This window comes from Equus quagga, chromosome 10 (assembly GCF_021613505.1).
Source record: "Equus quagga isolate Etosha38 chromosome 10, UCLA_HA_Equagga_1.0, whole genome shotgun sequence".
NCBI lineage: Eukaryota > Metazoa > Chordata > Mammalia > Perissodactyla > Equidae > Equus > Equus quagga.
Genome location: NC_060276.1, coordinates 97947715 through 97966533, shown reverse-complemented (window position 1 = coordinate 97966533; position 18819 = coordinate 97947715). Strand labels below are relative to the sequence as shown.

General features: G+C 41.6%; 1 protein-coding gene across 9 annotated transcripts in view; it reads right to left on the bottom strand.

Annotated features, from left to right (window-relative positions):
* Positions 1-18819, bottom strand: part of DMD (dystrophin) — a 2273580-nt gene that overhangs the window by 84041 nt on the left and 2170720 nt on the right. For all 9 annotated transcript variants that reach the window (XM_046672830.1, XM_046672828.1, XM_046672833.1 and 6 more), the window contains 4 exons: positions 18533-18607; positions 6708-6909; positions 4394-4479; positions 2090-2247 (listed from right to left, as the gene is read on the bottom strand). In XM_046672830.1, the coding sequence (XP_046528786.1) occupies positions 2090-2247; positions 4394-4479; positions 6708-6909; positions 18533-18607 (521 nt within the window). The remainder of the gene's footprint in view (positions 1-2089; positions 2248-4393; positions 4480-6707; positions 6910-18532; positions 18608-18819) is intronic.

Here is an 18819-nt window from a genome sequence, read left to right as displayed (position 1 = left end):
AAAAAAAAAAAAAAAAAAAAAAGAAAAACATCTAGAGGCAGTGACAGTCTGTTCATATTTTGGGGGATTTGAGTATGAGGTGAAAAAATGCAGTTATTTCTCCGTATCTATTTTACATTTACAGCTAATTTGCCATAATTTGGGCAAAGCAATGCAAACAGTAAATCCAACTCTACATACGTGGGCTTCTGATGCCTTTACTCAGTTTGCGCAGTTAACTATTAAATGAACGCTCAAACTGCTTGAAATGTCTAAATATTCACAATGTTCTGCCCAGGAGGCCTTCTATAGTTTTATCCTAGTCTGTGGTCAAAGACTACATGCAGGTCTAACCCAGGTATCTCTACAGCTAGTCTGTTGTTAATGGGATTAGACTGGATTGAGAAACCCCATAAAAGAAAAAGAGCTCTTAGCATTTTTTAAAAAACCATGACAACACTGTGAATAACGTGATACTGCAAATATCTCACTCCTTCAGCGCTAGTGGTAGTGCAAATAGAAACAACTTTTCACAAAGAGCCATCTGGTAATATGTATTAAAAGCCATAAAACTGTTTATATCTTTCAGTCTAGTAATCCCATTCCTGACGTTTTAACCTAAGGAAAAAACTTCAATCAAAGAAAAGAGCTGAGTGCATAAAGATGTTCATTGCAGCATTACCTACCTTATCAAAAAATAGAAACAACCTAAATGTTGATCACTGGAGCGCTCAGGCATTTGGGAGGAAGAGGGTGTTTCTGGGGGCACTGATTATGGTGTGGAGAAGGCAATGGGGCAGGATAAGAAAGAGAATGGATGGGGCCGGCCCAGTAGCGTAGCGGTTAAGTTTGCTTGCTACGCTCTGGTGGCCTGGGGTTCACTGGTTCAGATCCTGCGCACCACTTATCAAGCCATGCTGTGGGCCGTCCCACATATTAAAAAAATGGAGGAAGATGGGCATGGATGTTAGCTCAGGACTAATCTTCCTCATCCAAAAAGAAAAAAGAAAAAAAGAAAGAGAATGGACAAGAGTGTGTCGAGCTTGGAACAGACATTAGTAGAGTACAAACTTCCAAGCTTGTTATAAGACTATGGGAAGTCGCCATCCAGGCCTTGGAAGGGTAGAGGAATGTCAGAGCTAGAAAAGGAAAACTTTTTTAAAAAAAATGATAGGTATGTCAACTATTTACCAACAGCCCTTGACAAGGAGGCTATAATGATAGAATTAGGTTAAAAAAAAACCTGAGAGACTCACCTATAAAGGTCATTTTCTTTTTTTTTAATGATTTTATTTTTTTTTCCTTTTTCTCCCCAAAGCCCCCCAGTACATAGTTGTATATTCTTCGTTGTGGGTCCTTCTAGTTGTGGCATTCTAGTGGTCCTTCTAGTGGGACGCTGCCTCAGAGTGGTTTGATGAGCAGTGCCACGTCCGTGCCCAGGATTTGAACCAACGAAACACTGGGCCGCCTGCAGTGGAGCACACGGACTTAACCACTCGGCCATGGGGCCAGCCCCCCCCCCCTTTTTTTTGGGGGGGGGGGAGCGAAGATTAGCCCTGAGCTAACTGCTGCCAATCCTCCTCTTTTTGCTGAGGAAGACTGGCCCTGAGCTAACATCCATGCCCATCTTGCTCTACTTTGTATGTGGGACACCCACCACAGCATGGCTGCCAAGCAGTGCCATGTCCACACCCAGGATCCGAACCGGCGAACCCGGGGCCGCCGAGAAGCGGAACGTGCGCACTTAACCACTGTGTCACTGGGCCGGCCCCTAAAGGTCATTTTCCTATTTACAAAGGATTTCTACGGCTGGAGATTTATTTCCTCCCTCACGGAGGCACCGAGAACTCCCTTCCCTCCCAGCACCTTAGCGACCATGCTTAGTAACCCTGCTGCAGAGGTTTCTTTTCCCTCCTCTGCACCATCCTCTCTCCCCAAACCCAGAGTTCCAGAAGCCATTACCCACAGAGGTATCAAATATCAAAAATCCCCTACCTACCTGCCTGCCTACAGAAGAGCTAATGTGAGAAACTGAAGTTTCGTGGCATTTAAAATTAATTTCTAAAACACAAAAGAATAAATATATTACTTAAGAAGGCGAATAACTTACAAATTGGAAGCAGCTCCTGACACTTGGTTCAATGTTGCTGCCCCCGAAGGATGCAACTTCACCCAACTGCCTTGGGATCTGGATAGAATCATGCAGAAGGAGGCCCAGCCTACGCTGGTCGCAAAATCCTGTTGAACTTGCCACTTGCTTGAAAAGGTCTAAAAAAGGAAGAAGAGAATTGCAACAATCAAAAGCAGCACCAAGTAAATGCTAGCAGAACCTAACAACCAACTCAATGCCCGTACCAGTTCTCGAGAGTCGCCAATAATCCCCCAGAGAGGGGTTCCTTCTACTGTATGCTAATCTGGACATTTACTTTTATGGATCAAGTTAAGCATCACTGTGTATATATGAAGTGTGCCAACTTTCAAATAAACTACAGCCCTGAAAGAAATGAGAGTTTACATACAGTCTTGATACCTGAATTTTTCCTAAGCCAGAACACAACGTCTTGGGAAATATATTTTATATAGGACATAACCATTATCATAAAATAAATGTCTTAGCATTAAGAAGCATGTAACTGGCCCAAAGCACCATCCCTTTAGAACATCAGAGATGAAGAAATGGAGCGACATTGGGACTTCTTTATGAAGTCACAAGATCACTGAGTTTCTTGTATGTGTTCCCACAGGAGGCTATACATATTTGTAAGTAGCTCAAATCACTTTACACTGTCACTGAATTAATGTGGGTCTGTCTTTGCAGCTGAAGAATGGTCATCTCCTTGAGGACAGGACCATATCTTGGTCAACTGTGCGCCAGAAGTGTCTAGAGCAGAACAGCAGTACCTGGAGGACTGCTGGTTTCCAATATACGTGGGTTCACAGAATGAATGAACACACCAAACACCGGCAATGTCTGTTTTGTTCTCAGAAATACAATAATTTTAATCATACCTTGTATTTAAATAAAAGTTGCCAAAAAAGTAAATCCAAGGAAGCTTTTCCTACTCACAAGTCACTTTAAACTCTAAAAAAGTAAATATTTTAATGAGATATCTAAGATGGCAATAAGCAAATTGAGATCTCACACACAGCCTTCCACCATCTCTCCAACACACACCCAGATGTTTTTTCAAAATTATGAATTATTTTCAAATATCCCAGTTTGCAGTTAATATTTTTGTTTCGCTGGCCTCAAAACATGTTCCCTCTTACTAGTTATTTGAAACAGACTTGAAACTCCCTTAATGATTGAATTTAGTATGACAATATGCTGGTACTATACCACTGATAAGGCTGGAGTGAGGATAAGCTAGCCTATAACACACAACCACAATATTTACAGGAGGAAAGCCCATAGAACTATTGTATTTTATCCAAAATACATTTTTAAGTGGTTAACAACACAAGCTGTTGGTTATTTTTCTTTGGTTCTTAGAATGAGGAAACTCAAGTGGAAACTATATAAAAGTGAGAGCTAAAAGGGCTTGTGTATTTTGTGGCTTGCGCCTAGGGGGGCAATGAGCAGTCGGACACAGAGTGGCTTTGGAGGAATTCCATCTTTTACCTCCTGCCCTTCCTTAAGCTCAGCACATTGCCTCATCCCTGAGAGGCTAGGCCTTAGGCGAAAAGAGAACAGACAAGACAGACTAGGTTTGTTTAACATTCCTACCGAAAAGATTTCTTATAAGCACTTAAGGGGGAAATAACGTACAGCCCTTCACAGTGGGAATGAATGGTTGCTCATCTCAACCATCACTTCTATAGCATTTGCTTTTAATTTGGATTTACAAATTTTTAAGCAGAAGAACCCAACGGTCAATCAAAAGGAAATTCTATAAGGTGCTATTTACCCTGTAAGAAATGGCAAGCTGTCTCTCCAATAATAAAGTTAACCATGTCACAGAATTGGATATGTCAGTACAACCTGCAGTAAGATGATCATAAAATAAACAATGTTTCCTGAAGGTGAATGCTAGATAGGACTCTTTAAAAAAAGACTCCAAAGAGGAGGCAAGCGCACGGATTAAACCTTCACATTTATTTTTCTGCCTTACACAAAGGGGTTAGGAAATCAGACTTGATCCTTTAGGAACACGTGTTTTATTCAGACAGAGTCAAGGTAATGTAAAAGAACACTTGAACTGGAGAAGTTAATCCTCATTCTCTATTTAAATACCTGCAATTTAATGTTTGACAGGGCACAGCACAAACCAAGTTTTATGACACTCTAAAAGCAGTTCTGCATCTTACACGGAGAATCTGCTGACAATTAAGAACACTATGTCACTGCCCGTCCAGGACTGCGGTAATTAGCCAACGTTAATAAAAGGATACAGAGTTCACACCCGTGACTTACATCTGTACTTGTCTTCCAAATGTGCTTTACACAGAGAAATGATGCCAGTTTTAAAAGACAGGACCCGGATCCTCCCCGTTCGTCCCCTATTACAAATAATCAAAGCAGAAAATAATTAGTGACACTTTACCGGATGGTAAACCTTTCTCAGTTTAAGAAAAAATCCTTGCATATGAGAACTCTATTGACCACTGTTTTATTAAGATTGTTAAGAACTTGTCTGAGTTCCTTATCTACTTGGCTGATGACCTAGAATGCGATGGAAATTTGACCAATGAACATTTAGCAAGTTTTCAATTCTGCAAAGCCCTTACTTGAAGTCTAAGAGTTGCTCTACATAAAATAGGAAAAAATATCCTCCTATTCATCCACAGAGAGTCACCTGGGTTTAAGTTGGTAAGTGGAAGAATTAATATTCTGCACTAAGCTATTTTGGTTACTGAAGGAAATTACGTACTTTGGCTATTGAAGCCAAAAAAACTGCCAGCAACTAACTGCTCTGCTCTCTTCAAGACTCGTAGATTTCCATCAGATTGCCCCTTATTGAGAAGAAAATGAATCACTTCAGGCCATATGACACATAATATAAAATATGAATGTTTATCTCCATAAGAGAAATGATACACTCTATTAGAGAGCATTCAAATAGATGATCTTAAAGGGCAATTTAAAAATAACCTACTGCTGTATCAGTGTTTTAATATAAGTGCGCTTTCACTTTTATTACACTTAAAGCTGAAATAAGCATATATCAGCATAACAAATTTATTAACAAGTTCATTTTATCCATGGGAAAAGATTAAAAATAAAAAAAAATTTTTTCATTTGGTAGCAAACGTCTTTCAATAATTTTCAGCTTTTATTTGTTACGGAAAGCAACTGAACCCTAGAAGTCTGTTAAAAAAAAAAAAAAGATTTTAGAATAATTCTCCCACCTAGCACTTAGAAATTGCAAAGGACTGGTCCCCATTGTGGTTATTTTTGGTGAACAATATGCTCAACTTTCAACTGGCACAAGTTACTAAATCTCTTAGTCAAACAGAAATCCTGGATCTTAATGCATTAACAAAATTACTGTCACTAGAAGATGTTATCTCTTCTTTCTCCAAAAAAGGCAAATCAGAGTTTAACAAATAGACTTCATATAGTAAACCAGGTCCTCCAGGAGTTAAAATTGCCCCCAAATAATTTTCAGGCAACTGGAAGGGAAGACATAGACTTAGAATCCATTCATACGTCACCTGCAAAGAAAATGGTACCAAAATATACTTGAGGAAAGACCTAAATACAAACCCTTACCCAAGCAAATGTAGGTGTAACCCACAATTAAAACCCAATGTGTTCAAAGGCTTGGTAGAAAATTATCAGATTGCAATAGCCAGGTGATCTTGGAATTTAAAAAGCAATACTTTATCAAAATAACAAAGCAAAAAAGGTATATATTTTAATCCAGCAGGTGGGAGATGTCTACAACAAAGGCAAAAGAGTTGACACGCAACTCCTTTCGGAAAGCTTTCCCAGACTTCCAAATGGGGCTACGTTCTTGTTGACACGTGAAATGAGGCATGTAAGAATTTTGAGGTCTAAGAAGAATTCAGTCAAAATTAAGACTAACTCCTTCTGCTCGCTTCCTCAACTGTCTTCATTAAGTTCAAGACAAAAATTAGAAACGGGGCTCTCTCCTGTGTGCAATTCCGAAGAAATAAATGAGTGCTCTCTAAGAGAGAGTGATGAATGGAGGGACCAAAGTGAAACTTCACAAAACATTGTTCAAAAGAAACCTCCTCACTTTGAGGAGCTGAATTGGCAGCGTTAAGGGCTCGTTTTCATTTTGTTTGGCTTATCAATTCATAGTCTTCCCCCAAAATCTTCTGAGTATCGTCTAACACTTCTCAGATCTGGTGATAGGTATGCCGACATCTCGAGGAACGCATCCATTTCCGCCAGGGAGAGGGAGCCCCCCAAAGTAGATGGAGAAAGCCAAAATACACAGGCAAGAAAGGGAAAGAACCAATGGCTACGCATTGACTCACTCTCTGATTTGAAAAATGAACATCCCAGGGTGTTTATTTTCTAATCTGAGAGCAATCTACCTTCTAGCTCTACCTCCCAGCTTATCAAAATATTTTTCAGCTCCAATAAATGCAGAAACGATTTATCATAGGGACAGCATTAGGTCACACAGCTTCACGAAACTTTCATCCTGGGGCCCATATTTCTAGACTGGGGCCCTGTTGTGATGCTAATTACACCGTCACCATTCTGTAAACTAAGCCTCCTGTGGCAGAGTCTGAAAAAAGCTTGCCATACGTACGTGTCATAAACGTTCAGCAGCCAATTGAGACACATATCCACGCAGAGAGGGACATTGACCAGATTGCTGTGCTCTTGCTCCAGGCGATCATAAATAGTGGTCAAACAATTAATGATCTGCAGGATATCCATGGGCTGGTCATTTTGTTTGAGGTTGTGCTGGTCCAGGGCATCGCACGCAGCTGACAGGCTCAAGAGATCCACTGCAAAAGCCACATTAAAACCACAAGTGATTCCAAGGGGAAAAAAATCCTCTTTTCACTACTCTTCCTTTTCCTTTGAGAATCTTGGTAGGGCTGGCTCGTACCCTTTAGTAAACACCAGACCCGAACCCTCCCCTCTTGAAAGTGTTTTGTTTTCATCCCTCAGCTCTAAATTTGATGATCTGACGCATATTCAGGATCTAAGTATGTTCTCAGATGTCCCTGGCATTGAGTGAAGATGTGAGCAAAGAGACAGTTCCCATTCCTGAAGTCTTGGGGAATATTTGAGAGTTAAGGGTACCTGTAATGTTCTATGTGAACGGGGTCATTTCCACTTGAATCAGAAAAAAAACCTGTTTTACTAGAGATTTCCTACGAGTTCCTGATAATACTTTCTTGTACAGTCATGCGTCACTTAATGACGGGGCTACCTTCTGAGAAACGCATCGTTAGGTGATTTTGTTGTTGTGTGAACATCATAGGGTGTACTCACACAAACCTAGATGGTAGCCTACTACAAACGAAGGCTATTAGGACTAATCTTAACGGACCACCGTTGTACATGCGGTCTGTCTGTCATTGACTGAAACATTGTTATGCGGCGCATGACAGAATTAGTATCAGACAAGGTCAGTTTGATTAATCTGTGTGGTTAGGGTTGTGTAAACTCCATTTCCAGCTATGCATTTATAATCATTAAGCCTTTTTCTCCTTGAAATATCAGTCACCTCACAATCTCTCTGCTACCTTAACATTAGGAAAAAAAAACAATCAACGTCACTAAAATTTTCTGTAGAAAAACTACAGTAACGGCATAATCTATCCAGTTTTCAGACCGAGGCTCACTGACTTCTCCTTTTACCTTCAAATTGTATTTTATAATGGACTTTTCAAGTCCTCTAAGAACTTCATAAGATAGGAGTGGGGAGGAATCCCTTGATCTGAGGCGGTATTTAATCACATACCGAAAGACAAAAATGCAACCTCAACCTTGTTCAACATCAGCAAATTGCAAGCTTTATTCCCAAGTGTCATGGAAAGATGCTTTTCTCTAAAGCCAATTTATTAGCCAAATTGCAAATGCAACAACATGGCTTTTATAACACCTGATACACCTAAGCTCTCGTCTGAACTCTCAGTCCTTCGAGAGAAAGAATCAATAGTAAGTAAGGAAATCTCTCACACACCTAGGGGGAGGGGGCAAGACAATTATAAATGTAACCGCAGATAAACGTGGGCCATCCCAGTCGGTGAACAGCTTGTCCAATACTAAACACACAAATTGAAGGCTTTCATGTACTTTACTTGTTATTTGCAGCTAGTTCTAATTAAATGTTAATGGAAAATACCCACAAAAATAGTGATTAATACCTATGTATGTTAATGCCTATGTAGCGCATGTTTTTCTCTTTTAAAAAAGCATGAAGGAGACCTGGTGGTGGAAGCAGGAGGTTTTTTCTTTATCTTTCATCCTTTCATCCTAGGGAGTAAAGCTCTGTGCTTCCAGGTGCCACTTTCCCTAAAGTGCCCTGGACGAGCCCTCATCCTACGAAAGCAAAGACCCCACTCCTTTTGCTTAAAAACACTCTCAAGATTAAGAAATAACCTCTTTACATGGGAGCCGAGACTTTGTTTAAAGCAGCAGAAAGGGACATAACTTGATTTGAGAGGGAGACAGGTAGGGAAAAGAATAACGAATTAAAAAAACAACAATGCAAACAGGCACGAGGAGGGGAAGGCCGAGCGGGGACTGCGTGGGAGACTGGAGAGAGGTTCAGGGACACGAGACTCAAACTTCTACTCTCTCTTCTGTGTGCTTGACTTCCTCCGAGGACACCCTTCTAGACGCAGGCAGTGAGAACATTTAGAAACACAGCACACCATTCCCATTAGCGGAAGAGAGGAATGGATTTCTTCCAAAGACCAATATTCCCAACATGTTTATATATTAAAGGAAGCTACAGGCGGTTTGCAGTTTCTCTATTATTTTCTTTGTGTTACTCTGCCTTAATCATTACAAATATTTTGCTTAATATCCAAGGATATAAGAACTAACAAGTGAGAATTTTTAGACTCCCTTTTGTATTTAGAGTCTAATTTACTGGTGTGATGGAAACAAAGCAACCAACAGCAAAATTGCACGAATTCCTTTTTATCGGGTCTACCTTGATCTCTGTACAGGTGAATGTGTAACACACAAAACAGAAAATTTGGAGTATAAATAGCTCCAGACGGAAGCAAAGCAATTGCTCTGAAATAACAGGAGCAGATGATGACACAGTTAGGGGAGAAATACTGTTTGGGAACTCTGCTAAAACCGGGTACAGTTAAACACAAGAACGATCTAGCACAGAAGATGGGACAGCACATTTCTCAATACAAACATATCAAACCGAATTCCACTTTCAGGGAACAATTTTTAAAAGACTTCTATTTAGGTATACATGGCTGATACTATGGACTTGAAAAACATGAGAAAATCAATAGGGACAATTTCATTGCCACACAGACATACACTTAACTGTTCAAAAATGAGCATCTTAAAGATGAGATTTTTTTGATGAAACATTAAACATAATGATTAGCTGTTTCTAGAAGCCTCAACAAGCAACTGGCAGACGCAATTCTGTGAAACTATCCTTTCACCTCAGGCTAGGAATTTCCATTAAAAAAAAATATCTATCTCCATGCGTTAGTGTATTCACTAGGAAATACATTTTAAAGTTATAGAAAAACCCAAGTATGCCCTAATATACCCTCTCTTTCAAAAAGTATTTTTACAGTAGAGGATGCTCTAGGTTTTGAAACCATGGAAGAATAGGGACCATTTGGTGAGGACCCTCCTGCATGAGGGCTGTGGGGGTGAGAGAGGGTGGGGACAGAACAAAAATGACTGGCTCTCCAGGATGCTCTTTGCTGTGCAGAAAAAACAAAAAATAAAGGTGGGGGATGAGAGAGTGGGACTGAAGCACAAGGATCCCATTAATGGTACCTGAGGCTCTGGATGTCTGTAATCATCCTCTCAACATTCTAGGTCCAAATGCTAACTCTATTCCTCTATTCCTTTCTACATATGCCACAAGGGAGGAGCTGAGGCAATTTTTTTTTTTTGGTCTTTTACAGAAGCATAGGCTCTAAGAACTAGAAAGCACCTTCAGAATCCTTTTGCAGTTGAGAAAACTGAGACCAGAGATAAGACAGGCTGCGGGTGTTATGGCAGGACACCCAGGTTTTCCAGTTCCTCACGGAGGTACATACCGAAAAGCAGAAAGGTGGATGGCAGAAAGTGTCCTAATAGACTTTACAGAAAAAAAAAAAATCATTCCTCATTCCCTACTAGTAGTAATAGTCGGAGAAAAAAGAAACACCAAAACATTGGTGAGAATACAAGTCCCATGGTGCCCACACAACCCCAAGCTCATCCCATGGGTCAATCTGGATACTGTGTTAATATAGAAATAATCCTTCACCTAATTAGCGCAGACAGAGCCAGAGGGCGTCATGATGGGATAACTGCTATGTGTTTGCTGACTTTTTTTTTGCCCAGGCAGCAGAAGGCGGCTGTGGGAAGAGGAGGCTGTCGGTGACATCGCGCCATTCTATCAGCAGCTTCCGCTTCACACTGAAGGACTTTCCAAGCAAATCTTTGCCCAGCAAGAAAGTCAGTGTGCTTTGATGTCGTTATCTGTGCTGCAAGGATTAATTCTAGAGGCTCTGGAATTGGCATGAGATGTTCTGCTAAAATAGCTATACGATGCAGAGCCTAGATCAATGCAATGAAAAGAAGCGACTTACCGTGTTGATGTGTAGCCATGGTTACATGTTATCACTATTGTTTATTGCTAGCAGTAACACTGGCCATTTTTACCCGATCTCAGTGAGACCCGTGGAGGCCACTGGGTTTGGGACTGGCTACGTAGGAAGAATATGCCCAGGATACCAGCAGGCTCTAAGGAAACCTGGCTAAGACTCCAATTACACTCCTTGGTTTCCAAGGATGTGGCTTGTGCTCACATCGGTGGTTCCTGGTCTGAGAGAAAGTGCATCCGGGTACGGCCCTTACAGAGAGAGAGCACTTGGGGCCAGCACCTGGGCTCTTGGACCCTATGCCCTGAGGCAGCCTGTGGGTGTGACACAGAACCTCATTTTAATGTTTTTTGGTATATTGTAGCCTTTTCCTGTAATGAACTGTATATTGCTAAGAACTGTCATTTGGGTTCTGCGAGTCTTCTTTAGCAACTGAGCCCTAACTGCCATGGCCAGTGCAATCAGTGTCAGAAGTGAGATTCTTTAGAAGACCTCCAATTCATCCTTAGCCAAAAATATGGCTAAGGTATTATTTCAAAAGATAAAAAGGTGATTCTGATAAAAGAGATGAAAATGAACCATTGCTGGTTGTCAAGCTACCCCTGGTTTGAAGTAGCACACGCTTTGAAATTGGTTATCAATAATACAACGTTCTAGCAGCATCTGGAAATGGTAGAACCTGAACTTCAGGAGCTAAGAAAATGGATTAGAAGGGAATTGCAAACTGATGGCAGGACTGCTAAAAATTCAGTTCCTTGGTTGCATCAGCAAAGCTGAGTTCAGGATCTCCTTCGGCTGAGCTTCACCCTCTCTGGCCTGCAGGTGGAGTTCCAGCCAAAGGAACCTGGGCAACTGTCACTTTTGATAAATGGGCTACATCTGTGAGACCAATTACAATTAAAAAGATAATTCAAGTGGGGAATTTACAGGTGTTCCCTACTGCGCCACAGTTTTCTTCTTCCATGCCATACCCAGTAGTCCTTGGACTGGGGCGACAATTAAGAGTCTCAAAGGCTGGTAATATTCCAAGACAAGATATTATGGCTATTAGTTGAAACATAAGTGCAAGAATTCCACAGGGATTGATGGAATGGATTACTCCTTCCCCACACCTCGCCCAGCGGGGGCTAACTGTCGCAGATGTTTTGTTGCCTAGAGGACAAGATAATACCTTTCTTCTGTACTGTTCCCATCTGACCCTTTACCATTGGGAAGAGACTGAAGCCGAAGTCCTGGCATGTCGTCTCTTGCCACCAGCTAAATATGGACCAGCCCAGTGGCTGAACCCAAAGGACATACTTCTTGTGTGGGCAGAGGTCTGGATTAAAATTAATGATGAGGAAGAAAGGCAAGATTGTTGTCAAAGGGAAGAAAGCCACCAAATGGGTTTTAAAAAGGGAAAATCTAACATAATGTTGATGCCTAGAAAGAGGCTTAAAATAAGAGAATAATATACTCCCTCAGCTATGACTCAGATGTCCTTTTAAAGAGCCAAGAAGTGAAGAGGACAGCGAGCCAATCTACTGAGCACACTGGATGAAGAGATGAGAGTTCTGACTGCAACTATGACTCCACGGACCAATATTAAAGTGGCTATGTCTTCTGGTTCTTGTCTTACAGGATAGATCTGTCATTAAGGGCCTGTGTTGAAAAGTACCCTGCGGGAATATTTACCCAGTCAAATCTAGAGACCCCTGATTTATAATAATCTGAATGAGCATTGTGTGGCCGTTAATTATGATGATGAAGGTTTAAGAAAGGTATTGGCTATACAGCAGAAGGTTTATATGCTATATGTCTCATCAGTCGCAATATTATGTGTAGAAAAAGTGGTTATTTGCCCCGTTATTGTGTGATGAAAGCCACAAACGGGTGGAGGAACAAATGGAACACTTGGATCATTGAGGAAGAATTAAGTTTAATTGGCTGGGCCTACTTCCCTGAGATTGAAAAGCTAGAAATGTGATGTGGATGGTTATAGAAACTTCTGTGGCACGCCCACACCAACGTCCATTTAGAAGTGACTACTATTCAGATGATGTTAGCCTGGGTGACCCAACATTCTGCATCTCAAATTTATCTCCTAGGAATAGTAAAGATGTTAGTACCAAATGCAACAACACGTCTGGTGGACCAAAGAGCGTGGGACCACTTGAAATAAAAGAACCTTAGGAGAATTAGGAGTTGGGCGAGGAATAGCTGGGCAGGTCGAATTTGCTCTGAATGAGAAAAGATAAACTGATGGAAAAGACCTCCCAGTGCAAAGGGAGCACTTTGAGGGCATCCAATGCCAGGAAGAAGGATAAGGACGGCAAGCCTCCCAGAATGCTAACTGGAAATGGAACCAATGCTAACTGGAGAATGGAACCAACAAGGTGCTCCTTAACAGCTTCAGCACCATGACTGAGGGCCAGCCATCCTTTCCCTAGTGTGCAACTCAGGAGTAGTGGACAAATTTCAAACAGGACTACAGTGCTTCCCCTGGGAGAGACATGGGTCCTGTTGCAAGGCCCCTCTCTTTGAGCATCAGTGTCTGTCAAACCATGTGAGCTGAGAAAATCAGTTTGGCTCTGTCCTCGAGGTATTTTGCATTCTGAAATAACAGAGACCTGGCCACTAAGCTAAGTGAAAAATAATACATAGCATATGGGAAAAGCAGATTTTTGTGGCAGAGGGACAAAATAGTTACCCTGGCCTCTCGGGCCGCCCTTGCTGGGTGAGGCAGCCTGTGACCATGGATGCATAGCCTGACTTTAAGGCTGTTGCCCTTATTGTAGCCTTTTCCTGCAAGAGACTGTAGACTTGTGAGCCGTGTTATTGTGGGTCCTGGGAGTCTTCTTTAGCACCGAACCCTGTCTAATGCCACACTCAAAAGGTGAGGTGCATTTACCAAGAAAGGAGCATACTGTTCACCTGGTCGGTCATGGTGAGGGTGAGTCCAGCAGCCGTGCCTTTATTCAGACAACGCCAGGCTGTACCAAATCTCTCTACTGGGTGATTTCGTTGCTGAACAGAAGCACATTGTTCTCTATTTCTTGTTTGCAGAATATTTGTCACATTTATCAACTGCAGTATATTTAGCCCTATGGTTTGGGCTCTCTCCAACCCACCACACACTAATAAACTAAATACACGTGCTTTGTTAAGCGCATTTTTATTTCTGCTCTTAGAAGGTGGCTATATTTTTAATGTTAGAAGCCACACATCTATAGCATGCCATCCGAACTACAGAAGGAGAAAGAAAAAGCTTAGATTCTCTTCTTCATAACTTTCAATGGAGGATCAGCCATATGGACCACCTCATAAATCCTTCTCACCAAGATTTTCTCTTTGTCTCTGCTTTTCTGTCGAGCTTCATTTTCATTCACAATGCGCTGAAAGGCAGTATAGAGTCATGCAACATTAAACCGATTACAAACTGGGGACATTATAGGCCAATGGCGATGCTCTCAACTTAAATAGCAAATTCTCTATAGTGGATAAAATTGCATTATTCAGGTTTCCGCAATATTGAAGCTTTGATAGTGAAGTGAAAAAAATAAGACCAAGAGCTAAATAGTGGTAGCTCTGCATATTTTCTAAGGCATCTGCAATTCAAACTCTTCACTGGCATCAGGAAATCATGGAGATAACATCATTAATTTTCATTAAAGTAAGAGTGAGTGGAAGTGACCTTCGGTTGGAAAAGCTAACCAGGACAAGTTTTATTTGCCTGCACCACAGACAATAGCTCTTTATCATGGCTTTGCAGGCACAGAAATGACAGAAAGGCCGGAAGATAAACCTAAGCAAATAAAAAATTAAGAGGAAATTCTTATATCATCCACCGAACAGTGAAGTAATGTGACCACACATGTTTTCAATAATAAAAGGATTGGTGAACTCTTCATTCTATATTCATACTACACATGGAACCCTCCTACCATTCTCGACAATGCAGTACTTAATTTAGATAAATACACCCTAATTTTGCTATACCTGAATCTTTTCCAAATATGAGAAAAGCCATGCTCAGAAAGGAAGTGCTGAGAATTTCAAATCTGCTTAAAAGTGGAAATTCCACATTCTACATTCAGAGCTTAACTTTATTACAAGATTACAACCTCAAATGGCCAACATTTTTTATAATATCAAATTCCCCAATTTTCCCAACGTTTATTGGAAATTTTAATATCAATTGAAATGATAGAAAATGAGACACATTTTTGAATAGAATAATTTTCTAACAGAAGAAGTGAATAATGCCTAAACCCAAAGTCAAAAGGAACATTATGGAAAGGGACGGTCATTATAAGGTTTTCCATCTCGTCTATTTCTAGGCTTTTTCAAAGGATAACCTGGAACAGCTGATTCTCTCTTTTGAACTCTTAGGATCTCACAGGAATATACTATATACTATAGCCCTTTACAATAACTAGCTCATAATTACCCCTTTACCAATGCAAAGTAGTATCTGTGGGATGGGGCAGGGCCAGGAGAAGAACAAGAGGCAGAAGACTCTCCATCCAGCCCTCTGCCTCGGCCCCCATCCAAACTGCCTCTTTCCAGCTCTGGTACATTAACACGTCCCTAAGGAAATGCTAGGCCTGGGGAGCCCTTTAAAAAAAGCACTTAAACTTGGCAGCTATATAACTGAAAAATGATAGCTTTACACTGTAAGCTATAAGGAAATGCAGGCCTTAATTTACTTTCATTCCTACCTTCATTCCACGAAAACATATTAAACCCTCTCTGTGCCAGGCTTTGTGCTAAGCATCGGAGAGACCAAGATGAAGAGGAGAAGCCTACTCTTTCCTTCCAAAGAATTCCACTGCTAGGATGTTTCTTCTCCATCTCCGTGTACAAAACCACATGCCAGCGACGCTCCTTGTCCATCTTATTGCTACCCTCTGCAGACCCCCTGGTCAGACGCCTTCATTCCTGAAGACCTGGCAGCCAGGGTTCACAGTGCTTCTCTCTTCCCCAGTCCTGGCCCCAGTTCTGGATGATTTCAACATTGGCATGGATGACTCACGCGTCACTCTAGCCTCTCCGTTCCTTAACTTCCTATTTCATCTTCACGGAGATTCACATCTACACCACCTCTGCCACCCACTCAACTGGTCAACTCCTAGACCTAATCACCCGGACCTGTTCCAATTCTGAAATAATGTTTAGCTATGCTACTCTCTGACCATAGCTTCTCGGCCTTCCAGTTACTTCCTCTACCTCCCTCGATAGTTGGCCTCTTGATCCTCCTACCTCCTAACGACCAACTTCCACCTGAATTCACAGCTTCTCCTACACAACACAGACTTGACAGGCATCACTTTAACTACTTAACCACTCTGTTGACCAAATCCTCACTTCTCTAGCCCAGCTGTCCTCTGCCTTCCCCGGGGACAGAGCCATTCAGCTCCTGACTGCTTGGTGTGCCTGGAGAAATACCGCGGCCCCGCAGATTGGTGCTGCTGTAGTATACTCAGCCAACTCTGGGCTCCATAATGCTGCTTCTCAAATTAGCCCTCTCTCTCGTTCTCCACAAAGATAAGCCCAACCTCAACTTCCTCACCTTCCGCTGTTAATTGCAGCACAGGAACTCTCCACCTTCACACAGAAAACAGAAACCTCTACATGGGCACCCCTCACCTTCCTGCCAACAGGTCTCCTTAGTTCCCTGGCCCTGCAAAGATCGTTTCCTCAGCTCTACCCATTACAGTGGAAGAGAGGTGCCCCTTCCTTCTCTCGGGTTCTGGATTACCTACCCCATCCTCTGAGAACTCACATTTGTTTTATTATCTCCTCTTGTGCCAATAATTTCAATCTTGTCCTCTCTTCTTCTCATATTCATTAAACAGACTCAGGTGTCTCTCAACTTATGTGTATGTCCAGTTCATTAATTCCTCAGCCCCTTCCAGCTAACTACCATCCCTTTCACAACTCAATTTCTCTACGAACTGTCCATGCCAACCGTCTTCACATTCCCACTTTTGCTTTACTTTTAAGCCCACTTTAGCATGTCCACCATGCCTCTAAAATCTCACCAAAGTTAGTAAGGACCTCCTTGTCACTAAACCCAACGGGCTCTTTCGCCAACTCCATCTTGACCTCCCGGCAACATCTGACCCTAGAGGCAGGCCCCTCTTCTTTCTTCCCACGCGGTATGCGGCACTATAACCTCCTGGTATTCTCCTTCTCCCCCTCTGGCCATTCCTCTGCAGTTTCTTCTGTATATTGTTCATAGTCTGTCTTAAATACCCTTCTCACTCTATACTCTCCCTGAGCATCTCCATGCTGATGATTCCTAAATATTATTTGTATATTTCTCCTGAGCACCAGAGCTTTATGTCCAACTCTACCGGGCAAGTCCACCTTTCACCCGAGCCAAGCACCTAAGCATCTTCCTTGATTCCCCCTCACCCAGCAAATCAAATTAATTGCTAAGGCCTGTCAATTCCACCGCATTAGTATTTCTCAATTCTCTACTTCTTTCCATTCCTACTCTGCCAATTCAGGCCACCATGTTGCTGGTTTAGATTACTGAAACTGCTCAGCAAGTCTCTCTCCCATCAGTTACACAACCCACTCACCCCCACCCCCCAAATCCACGCTTTATTCCTTAGCCAGAATGATCTTTCTAAACGAAAAGGCCATCATGTCGACCCCCTGCGTGGCTCCCCACTGACCTCTAAATTCTTCACTTAAGTTTAAAAAGCCTTTCACAATCTGCTTCCAACTTCTCTCTCCAGGCAAATAGTTCACCAGAACCCCTCCGTGGAACTCCGTGCTTTAGCCACGTGAAAGTATTTTCAGTTCGTGAATGCGCCTCTGGACACCATGCCTCAGCACGTGCTATTCCGTCTGACAAGAACACTTCCTGGAGTGAGCTCTGCTTACCCTTCTGAACTCATGTAGCTTAGATATCACCTCTTCAAGCAAACCTTCTCCGAACCTCACAACAACTAGCTGCTACCTCATTCTTCCACCGTTACATGACTAAATACATGCCTTTGAAATTTACTCTTTACTTTTCCTCAGGGCGCCCATCAAGCCTGGAAATAGAGACAATATCACTTTATTTTTCACAGATTGTAGACGTTCTTGATGATCTTATGTGCATTCATCTGTCTCCAGACTTATGGACACCCTGTATCTCCCTCATTAGACTGTTAAGTTCCATCAGGGTAGGGACTGTGCCTGTCTGTTTCATGGTCATGACATCAATGTACATGGGCGCTCAAACAATATTATACTATAATTCCCTTTGCTGATACAGATAGTTATATAAACTATCTGAGGAAAAGATAGAGCTGTATGACACTTCAGGATTTTCCCACTGATGTATGAAGTTTAGCAAAAGCAGAAGAACAATCTTGTCATCTTGCTTCTGTCACAGCATTTATCTGAACATGAGCATTCAAGCTAAAAAACAACACACATCTGTGAACTTTGGTTTGGATAAGGCAATCTAATACCAACCCTTCAGATACTAAATACATTTCGTAAGAAGAAGAAAAAAGGTAGAATAGGAGGAGATCATTCAAGTTTCATAAAGATAATGCTGGATGCCTATGCCATTAGCTGGAAAATAAAAATTGCCAATATCTTATCAATTCAACATCAGTAGCTGAGGAATGGTGACAGGAATGATTCTAAACAATCTAACAAAATAGTCTAGGTGAACATTAGGCCAAAGATACTTTTAAAAAATGAATTCTATGTTACAGCTGGGCTGGTGACAGCTATTTCTCCGCTCCCCAAATGAAAATAACCTCGACCCACTTTTTTTTAAGCAAAGAATAACTATCAAGTATTTCGAGCACTGGTGAATACTTACAGCAAAGGGCCTTCTGCAGTCTTCGGAGTTTCATGGCAGTCCTATAAGCTGAGAACCTGACATTATTCAGGTCAGCTGAAGAAAAAAGAGGGAAAACAAAGATCATTTGTTAGTTCATCAAGAAAGCATGGACAAAAACTCCCAACGATTTGCCAACAGCTATAACAACAACAAACATAGGCTGGGAGAAAAAAATCTCTTGTATATGCCCCAAGTTTCGGGAGGTGAAATTCTGTCAATGTGGGGAAAGAAAAAAAACGTCTTTTTGTTCTCTGACAATCAGGAGA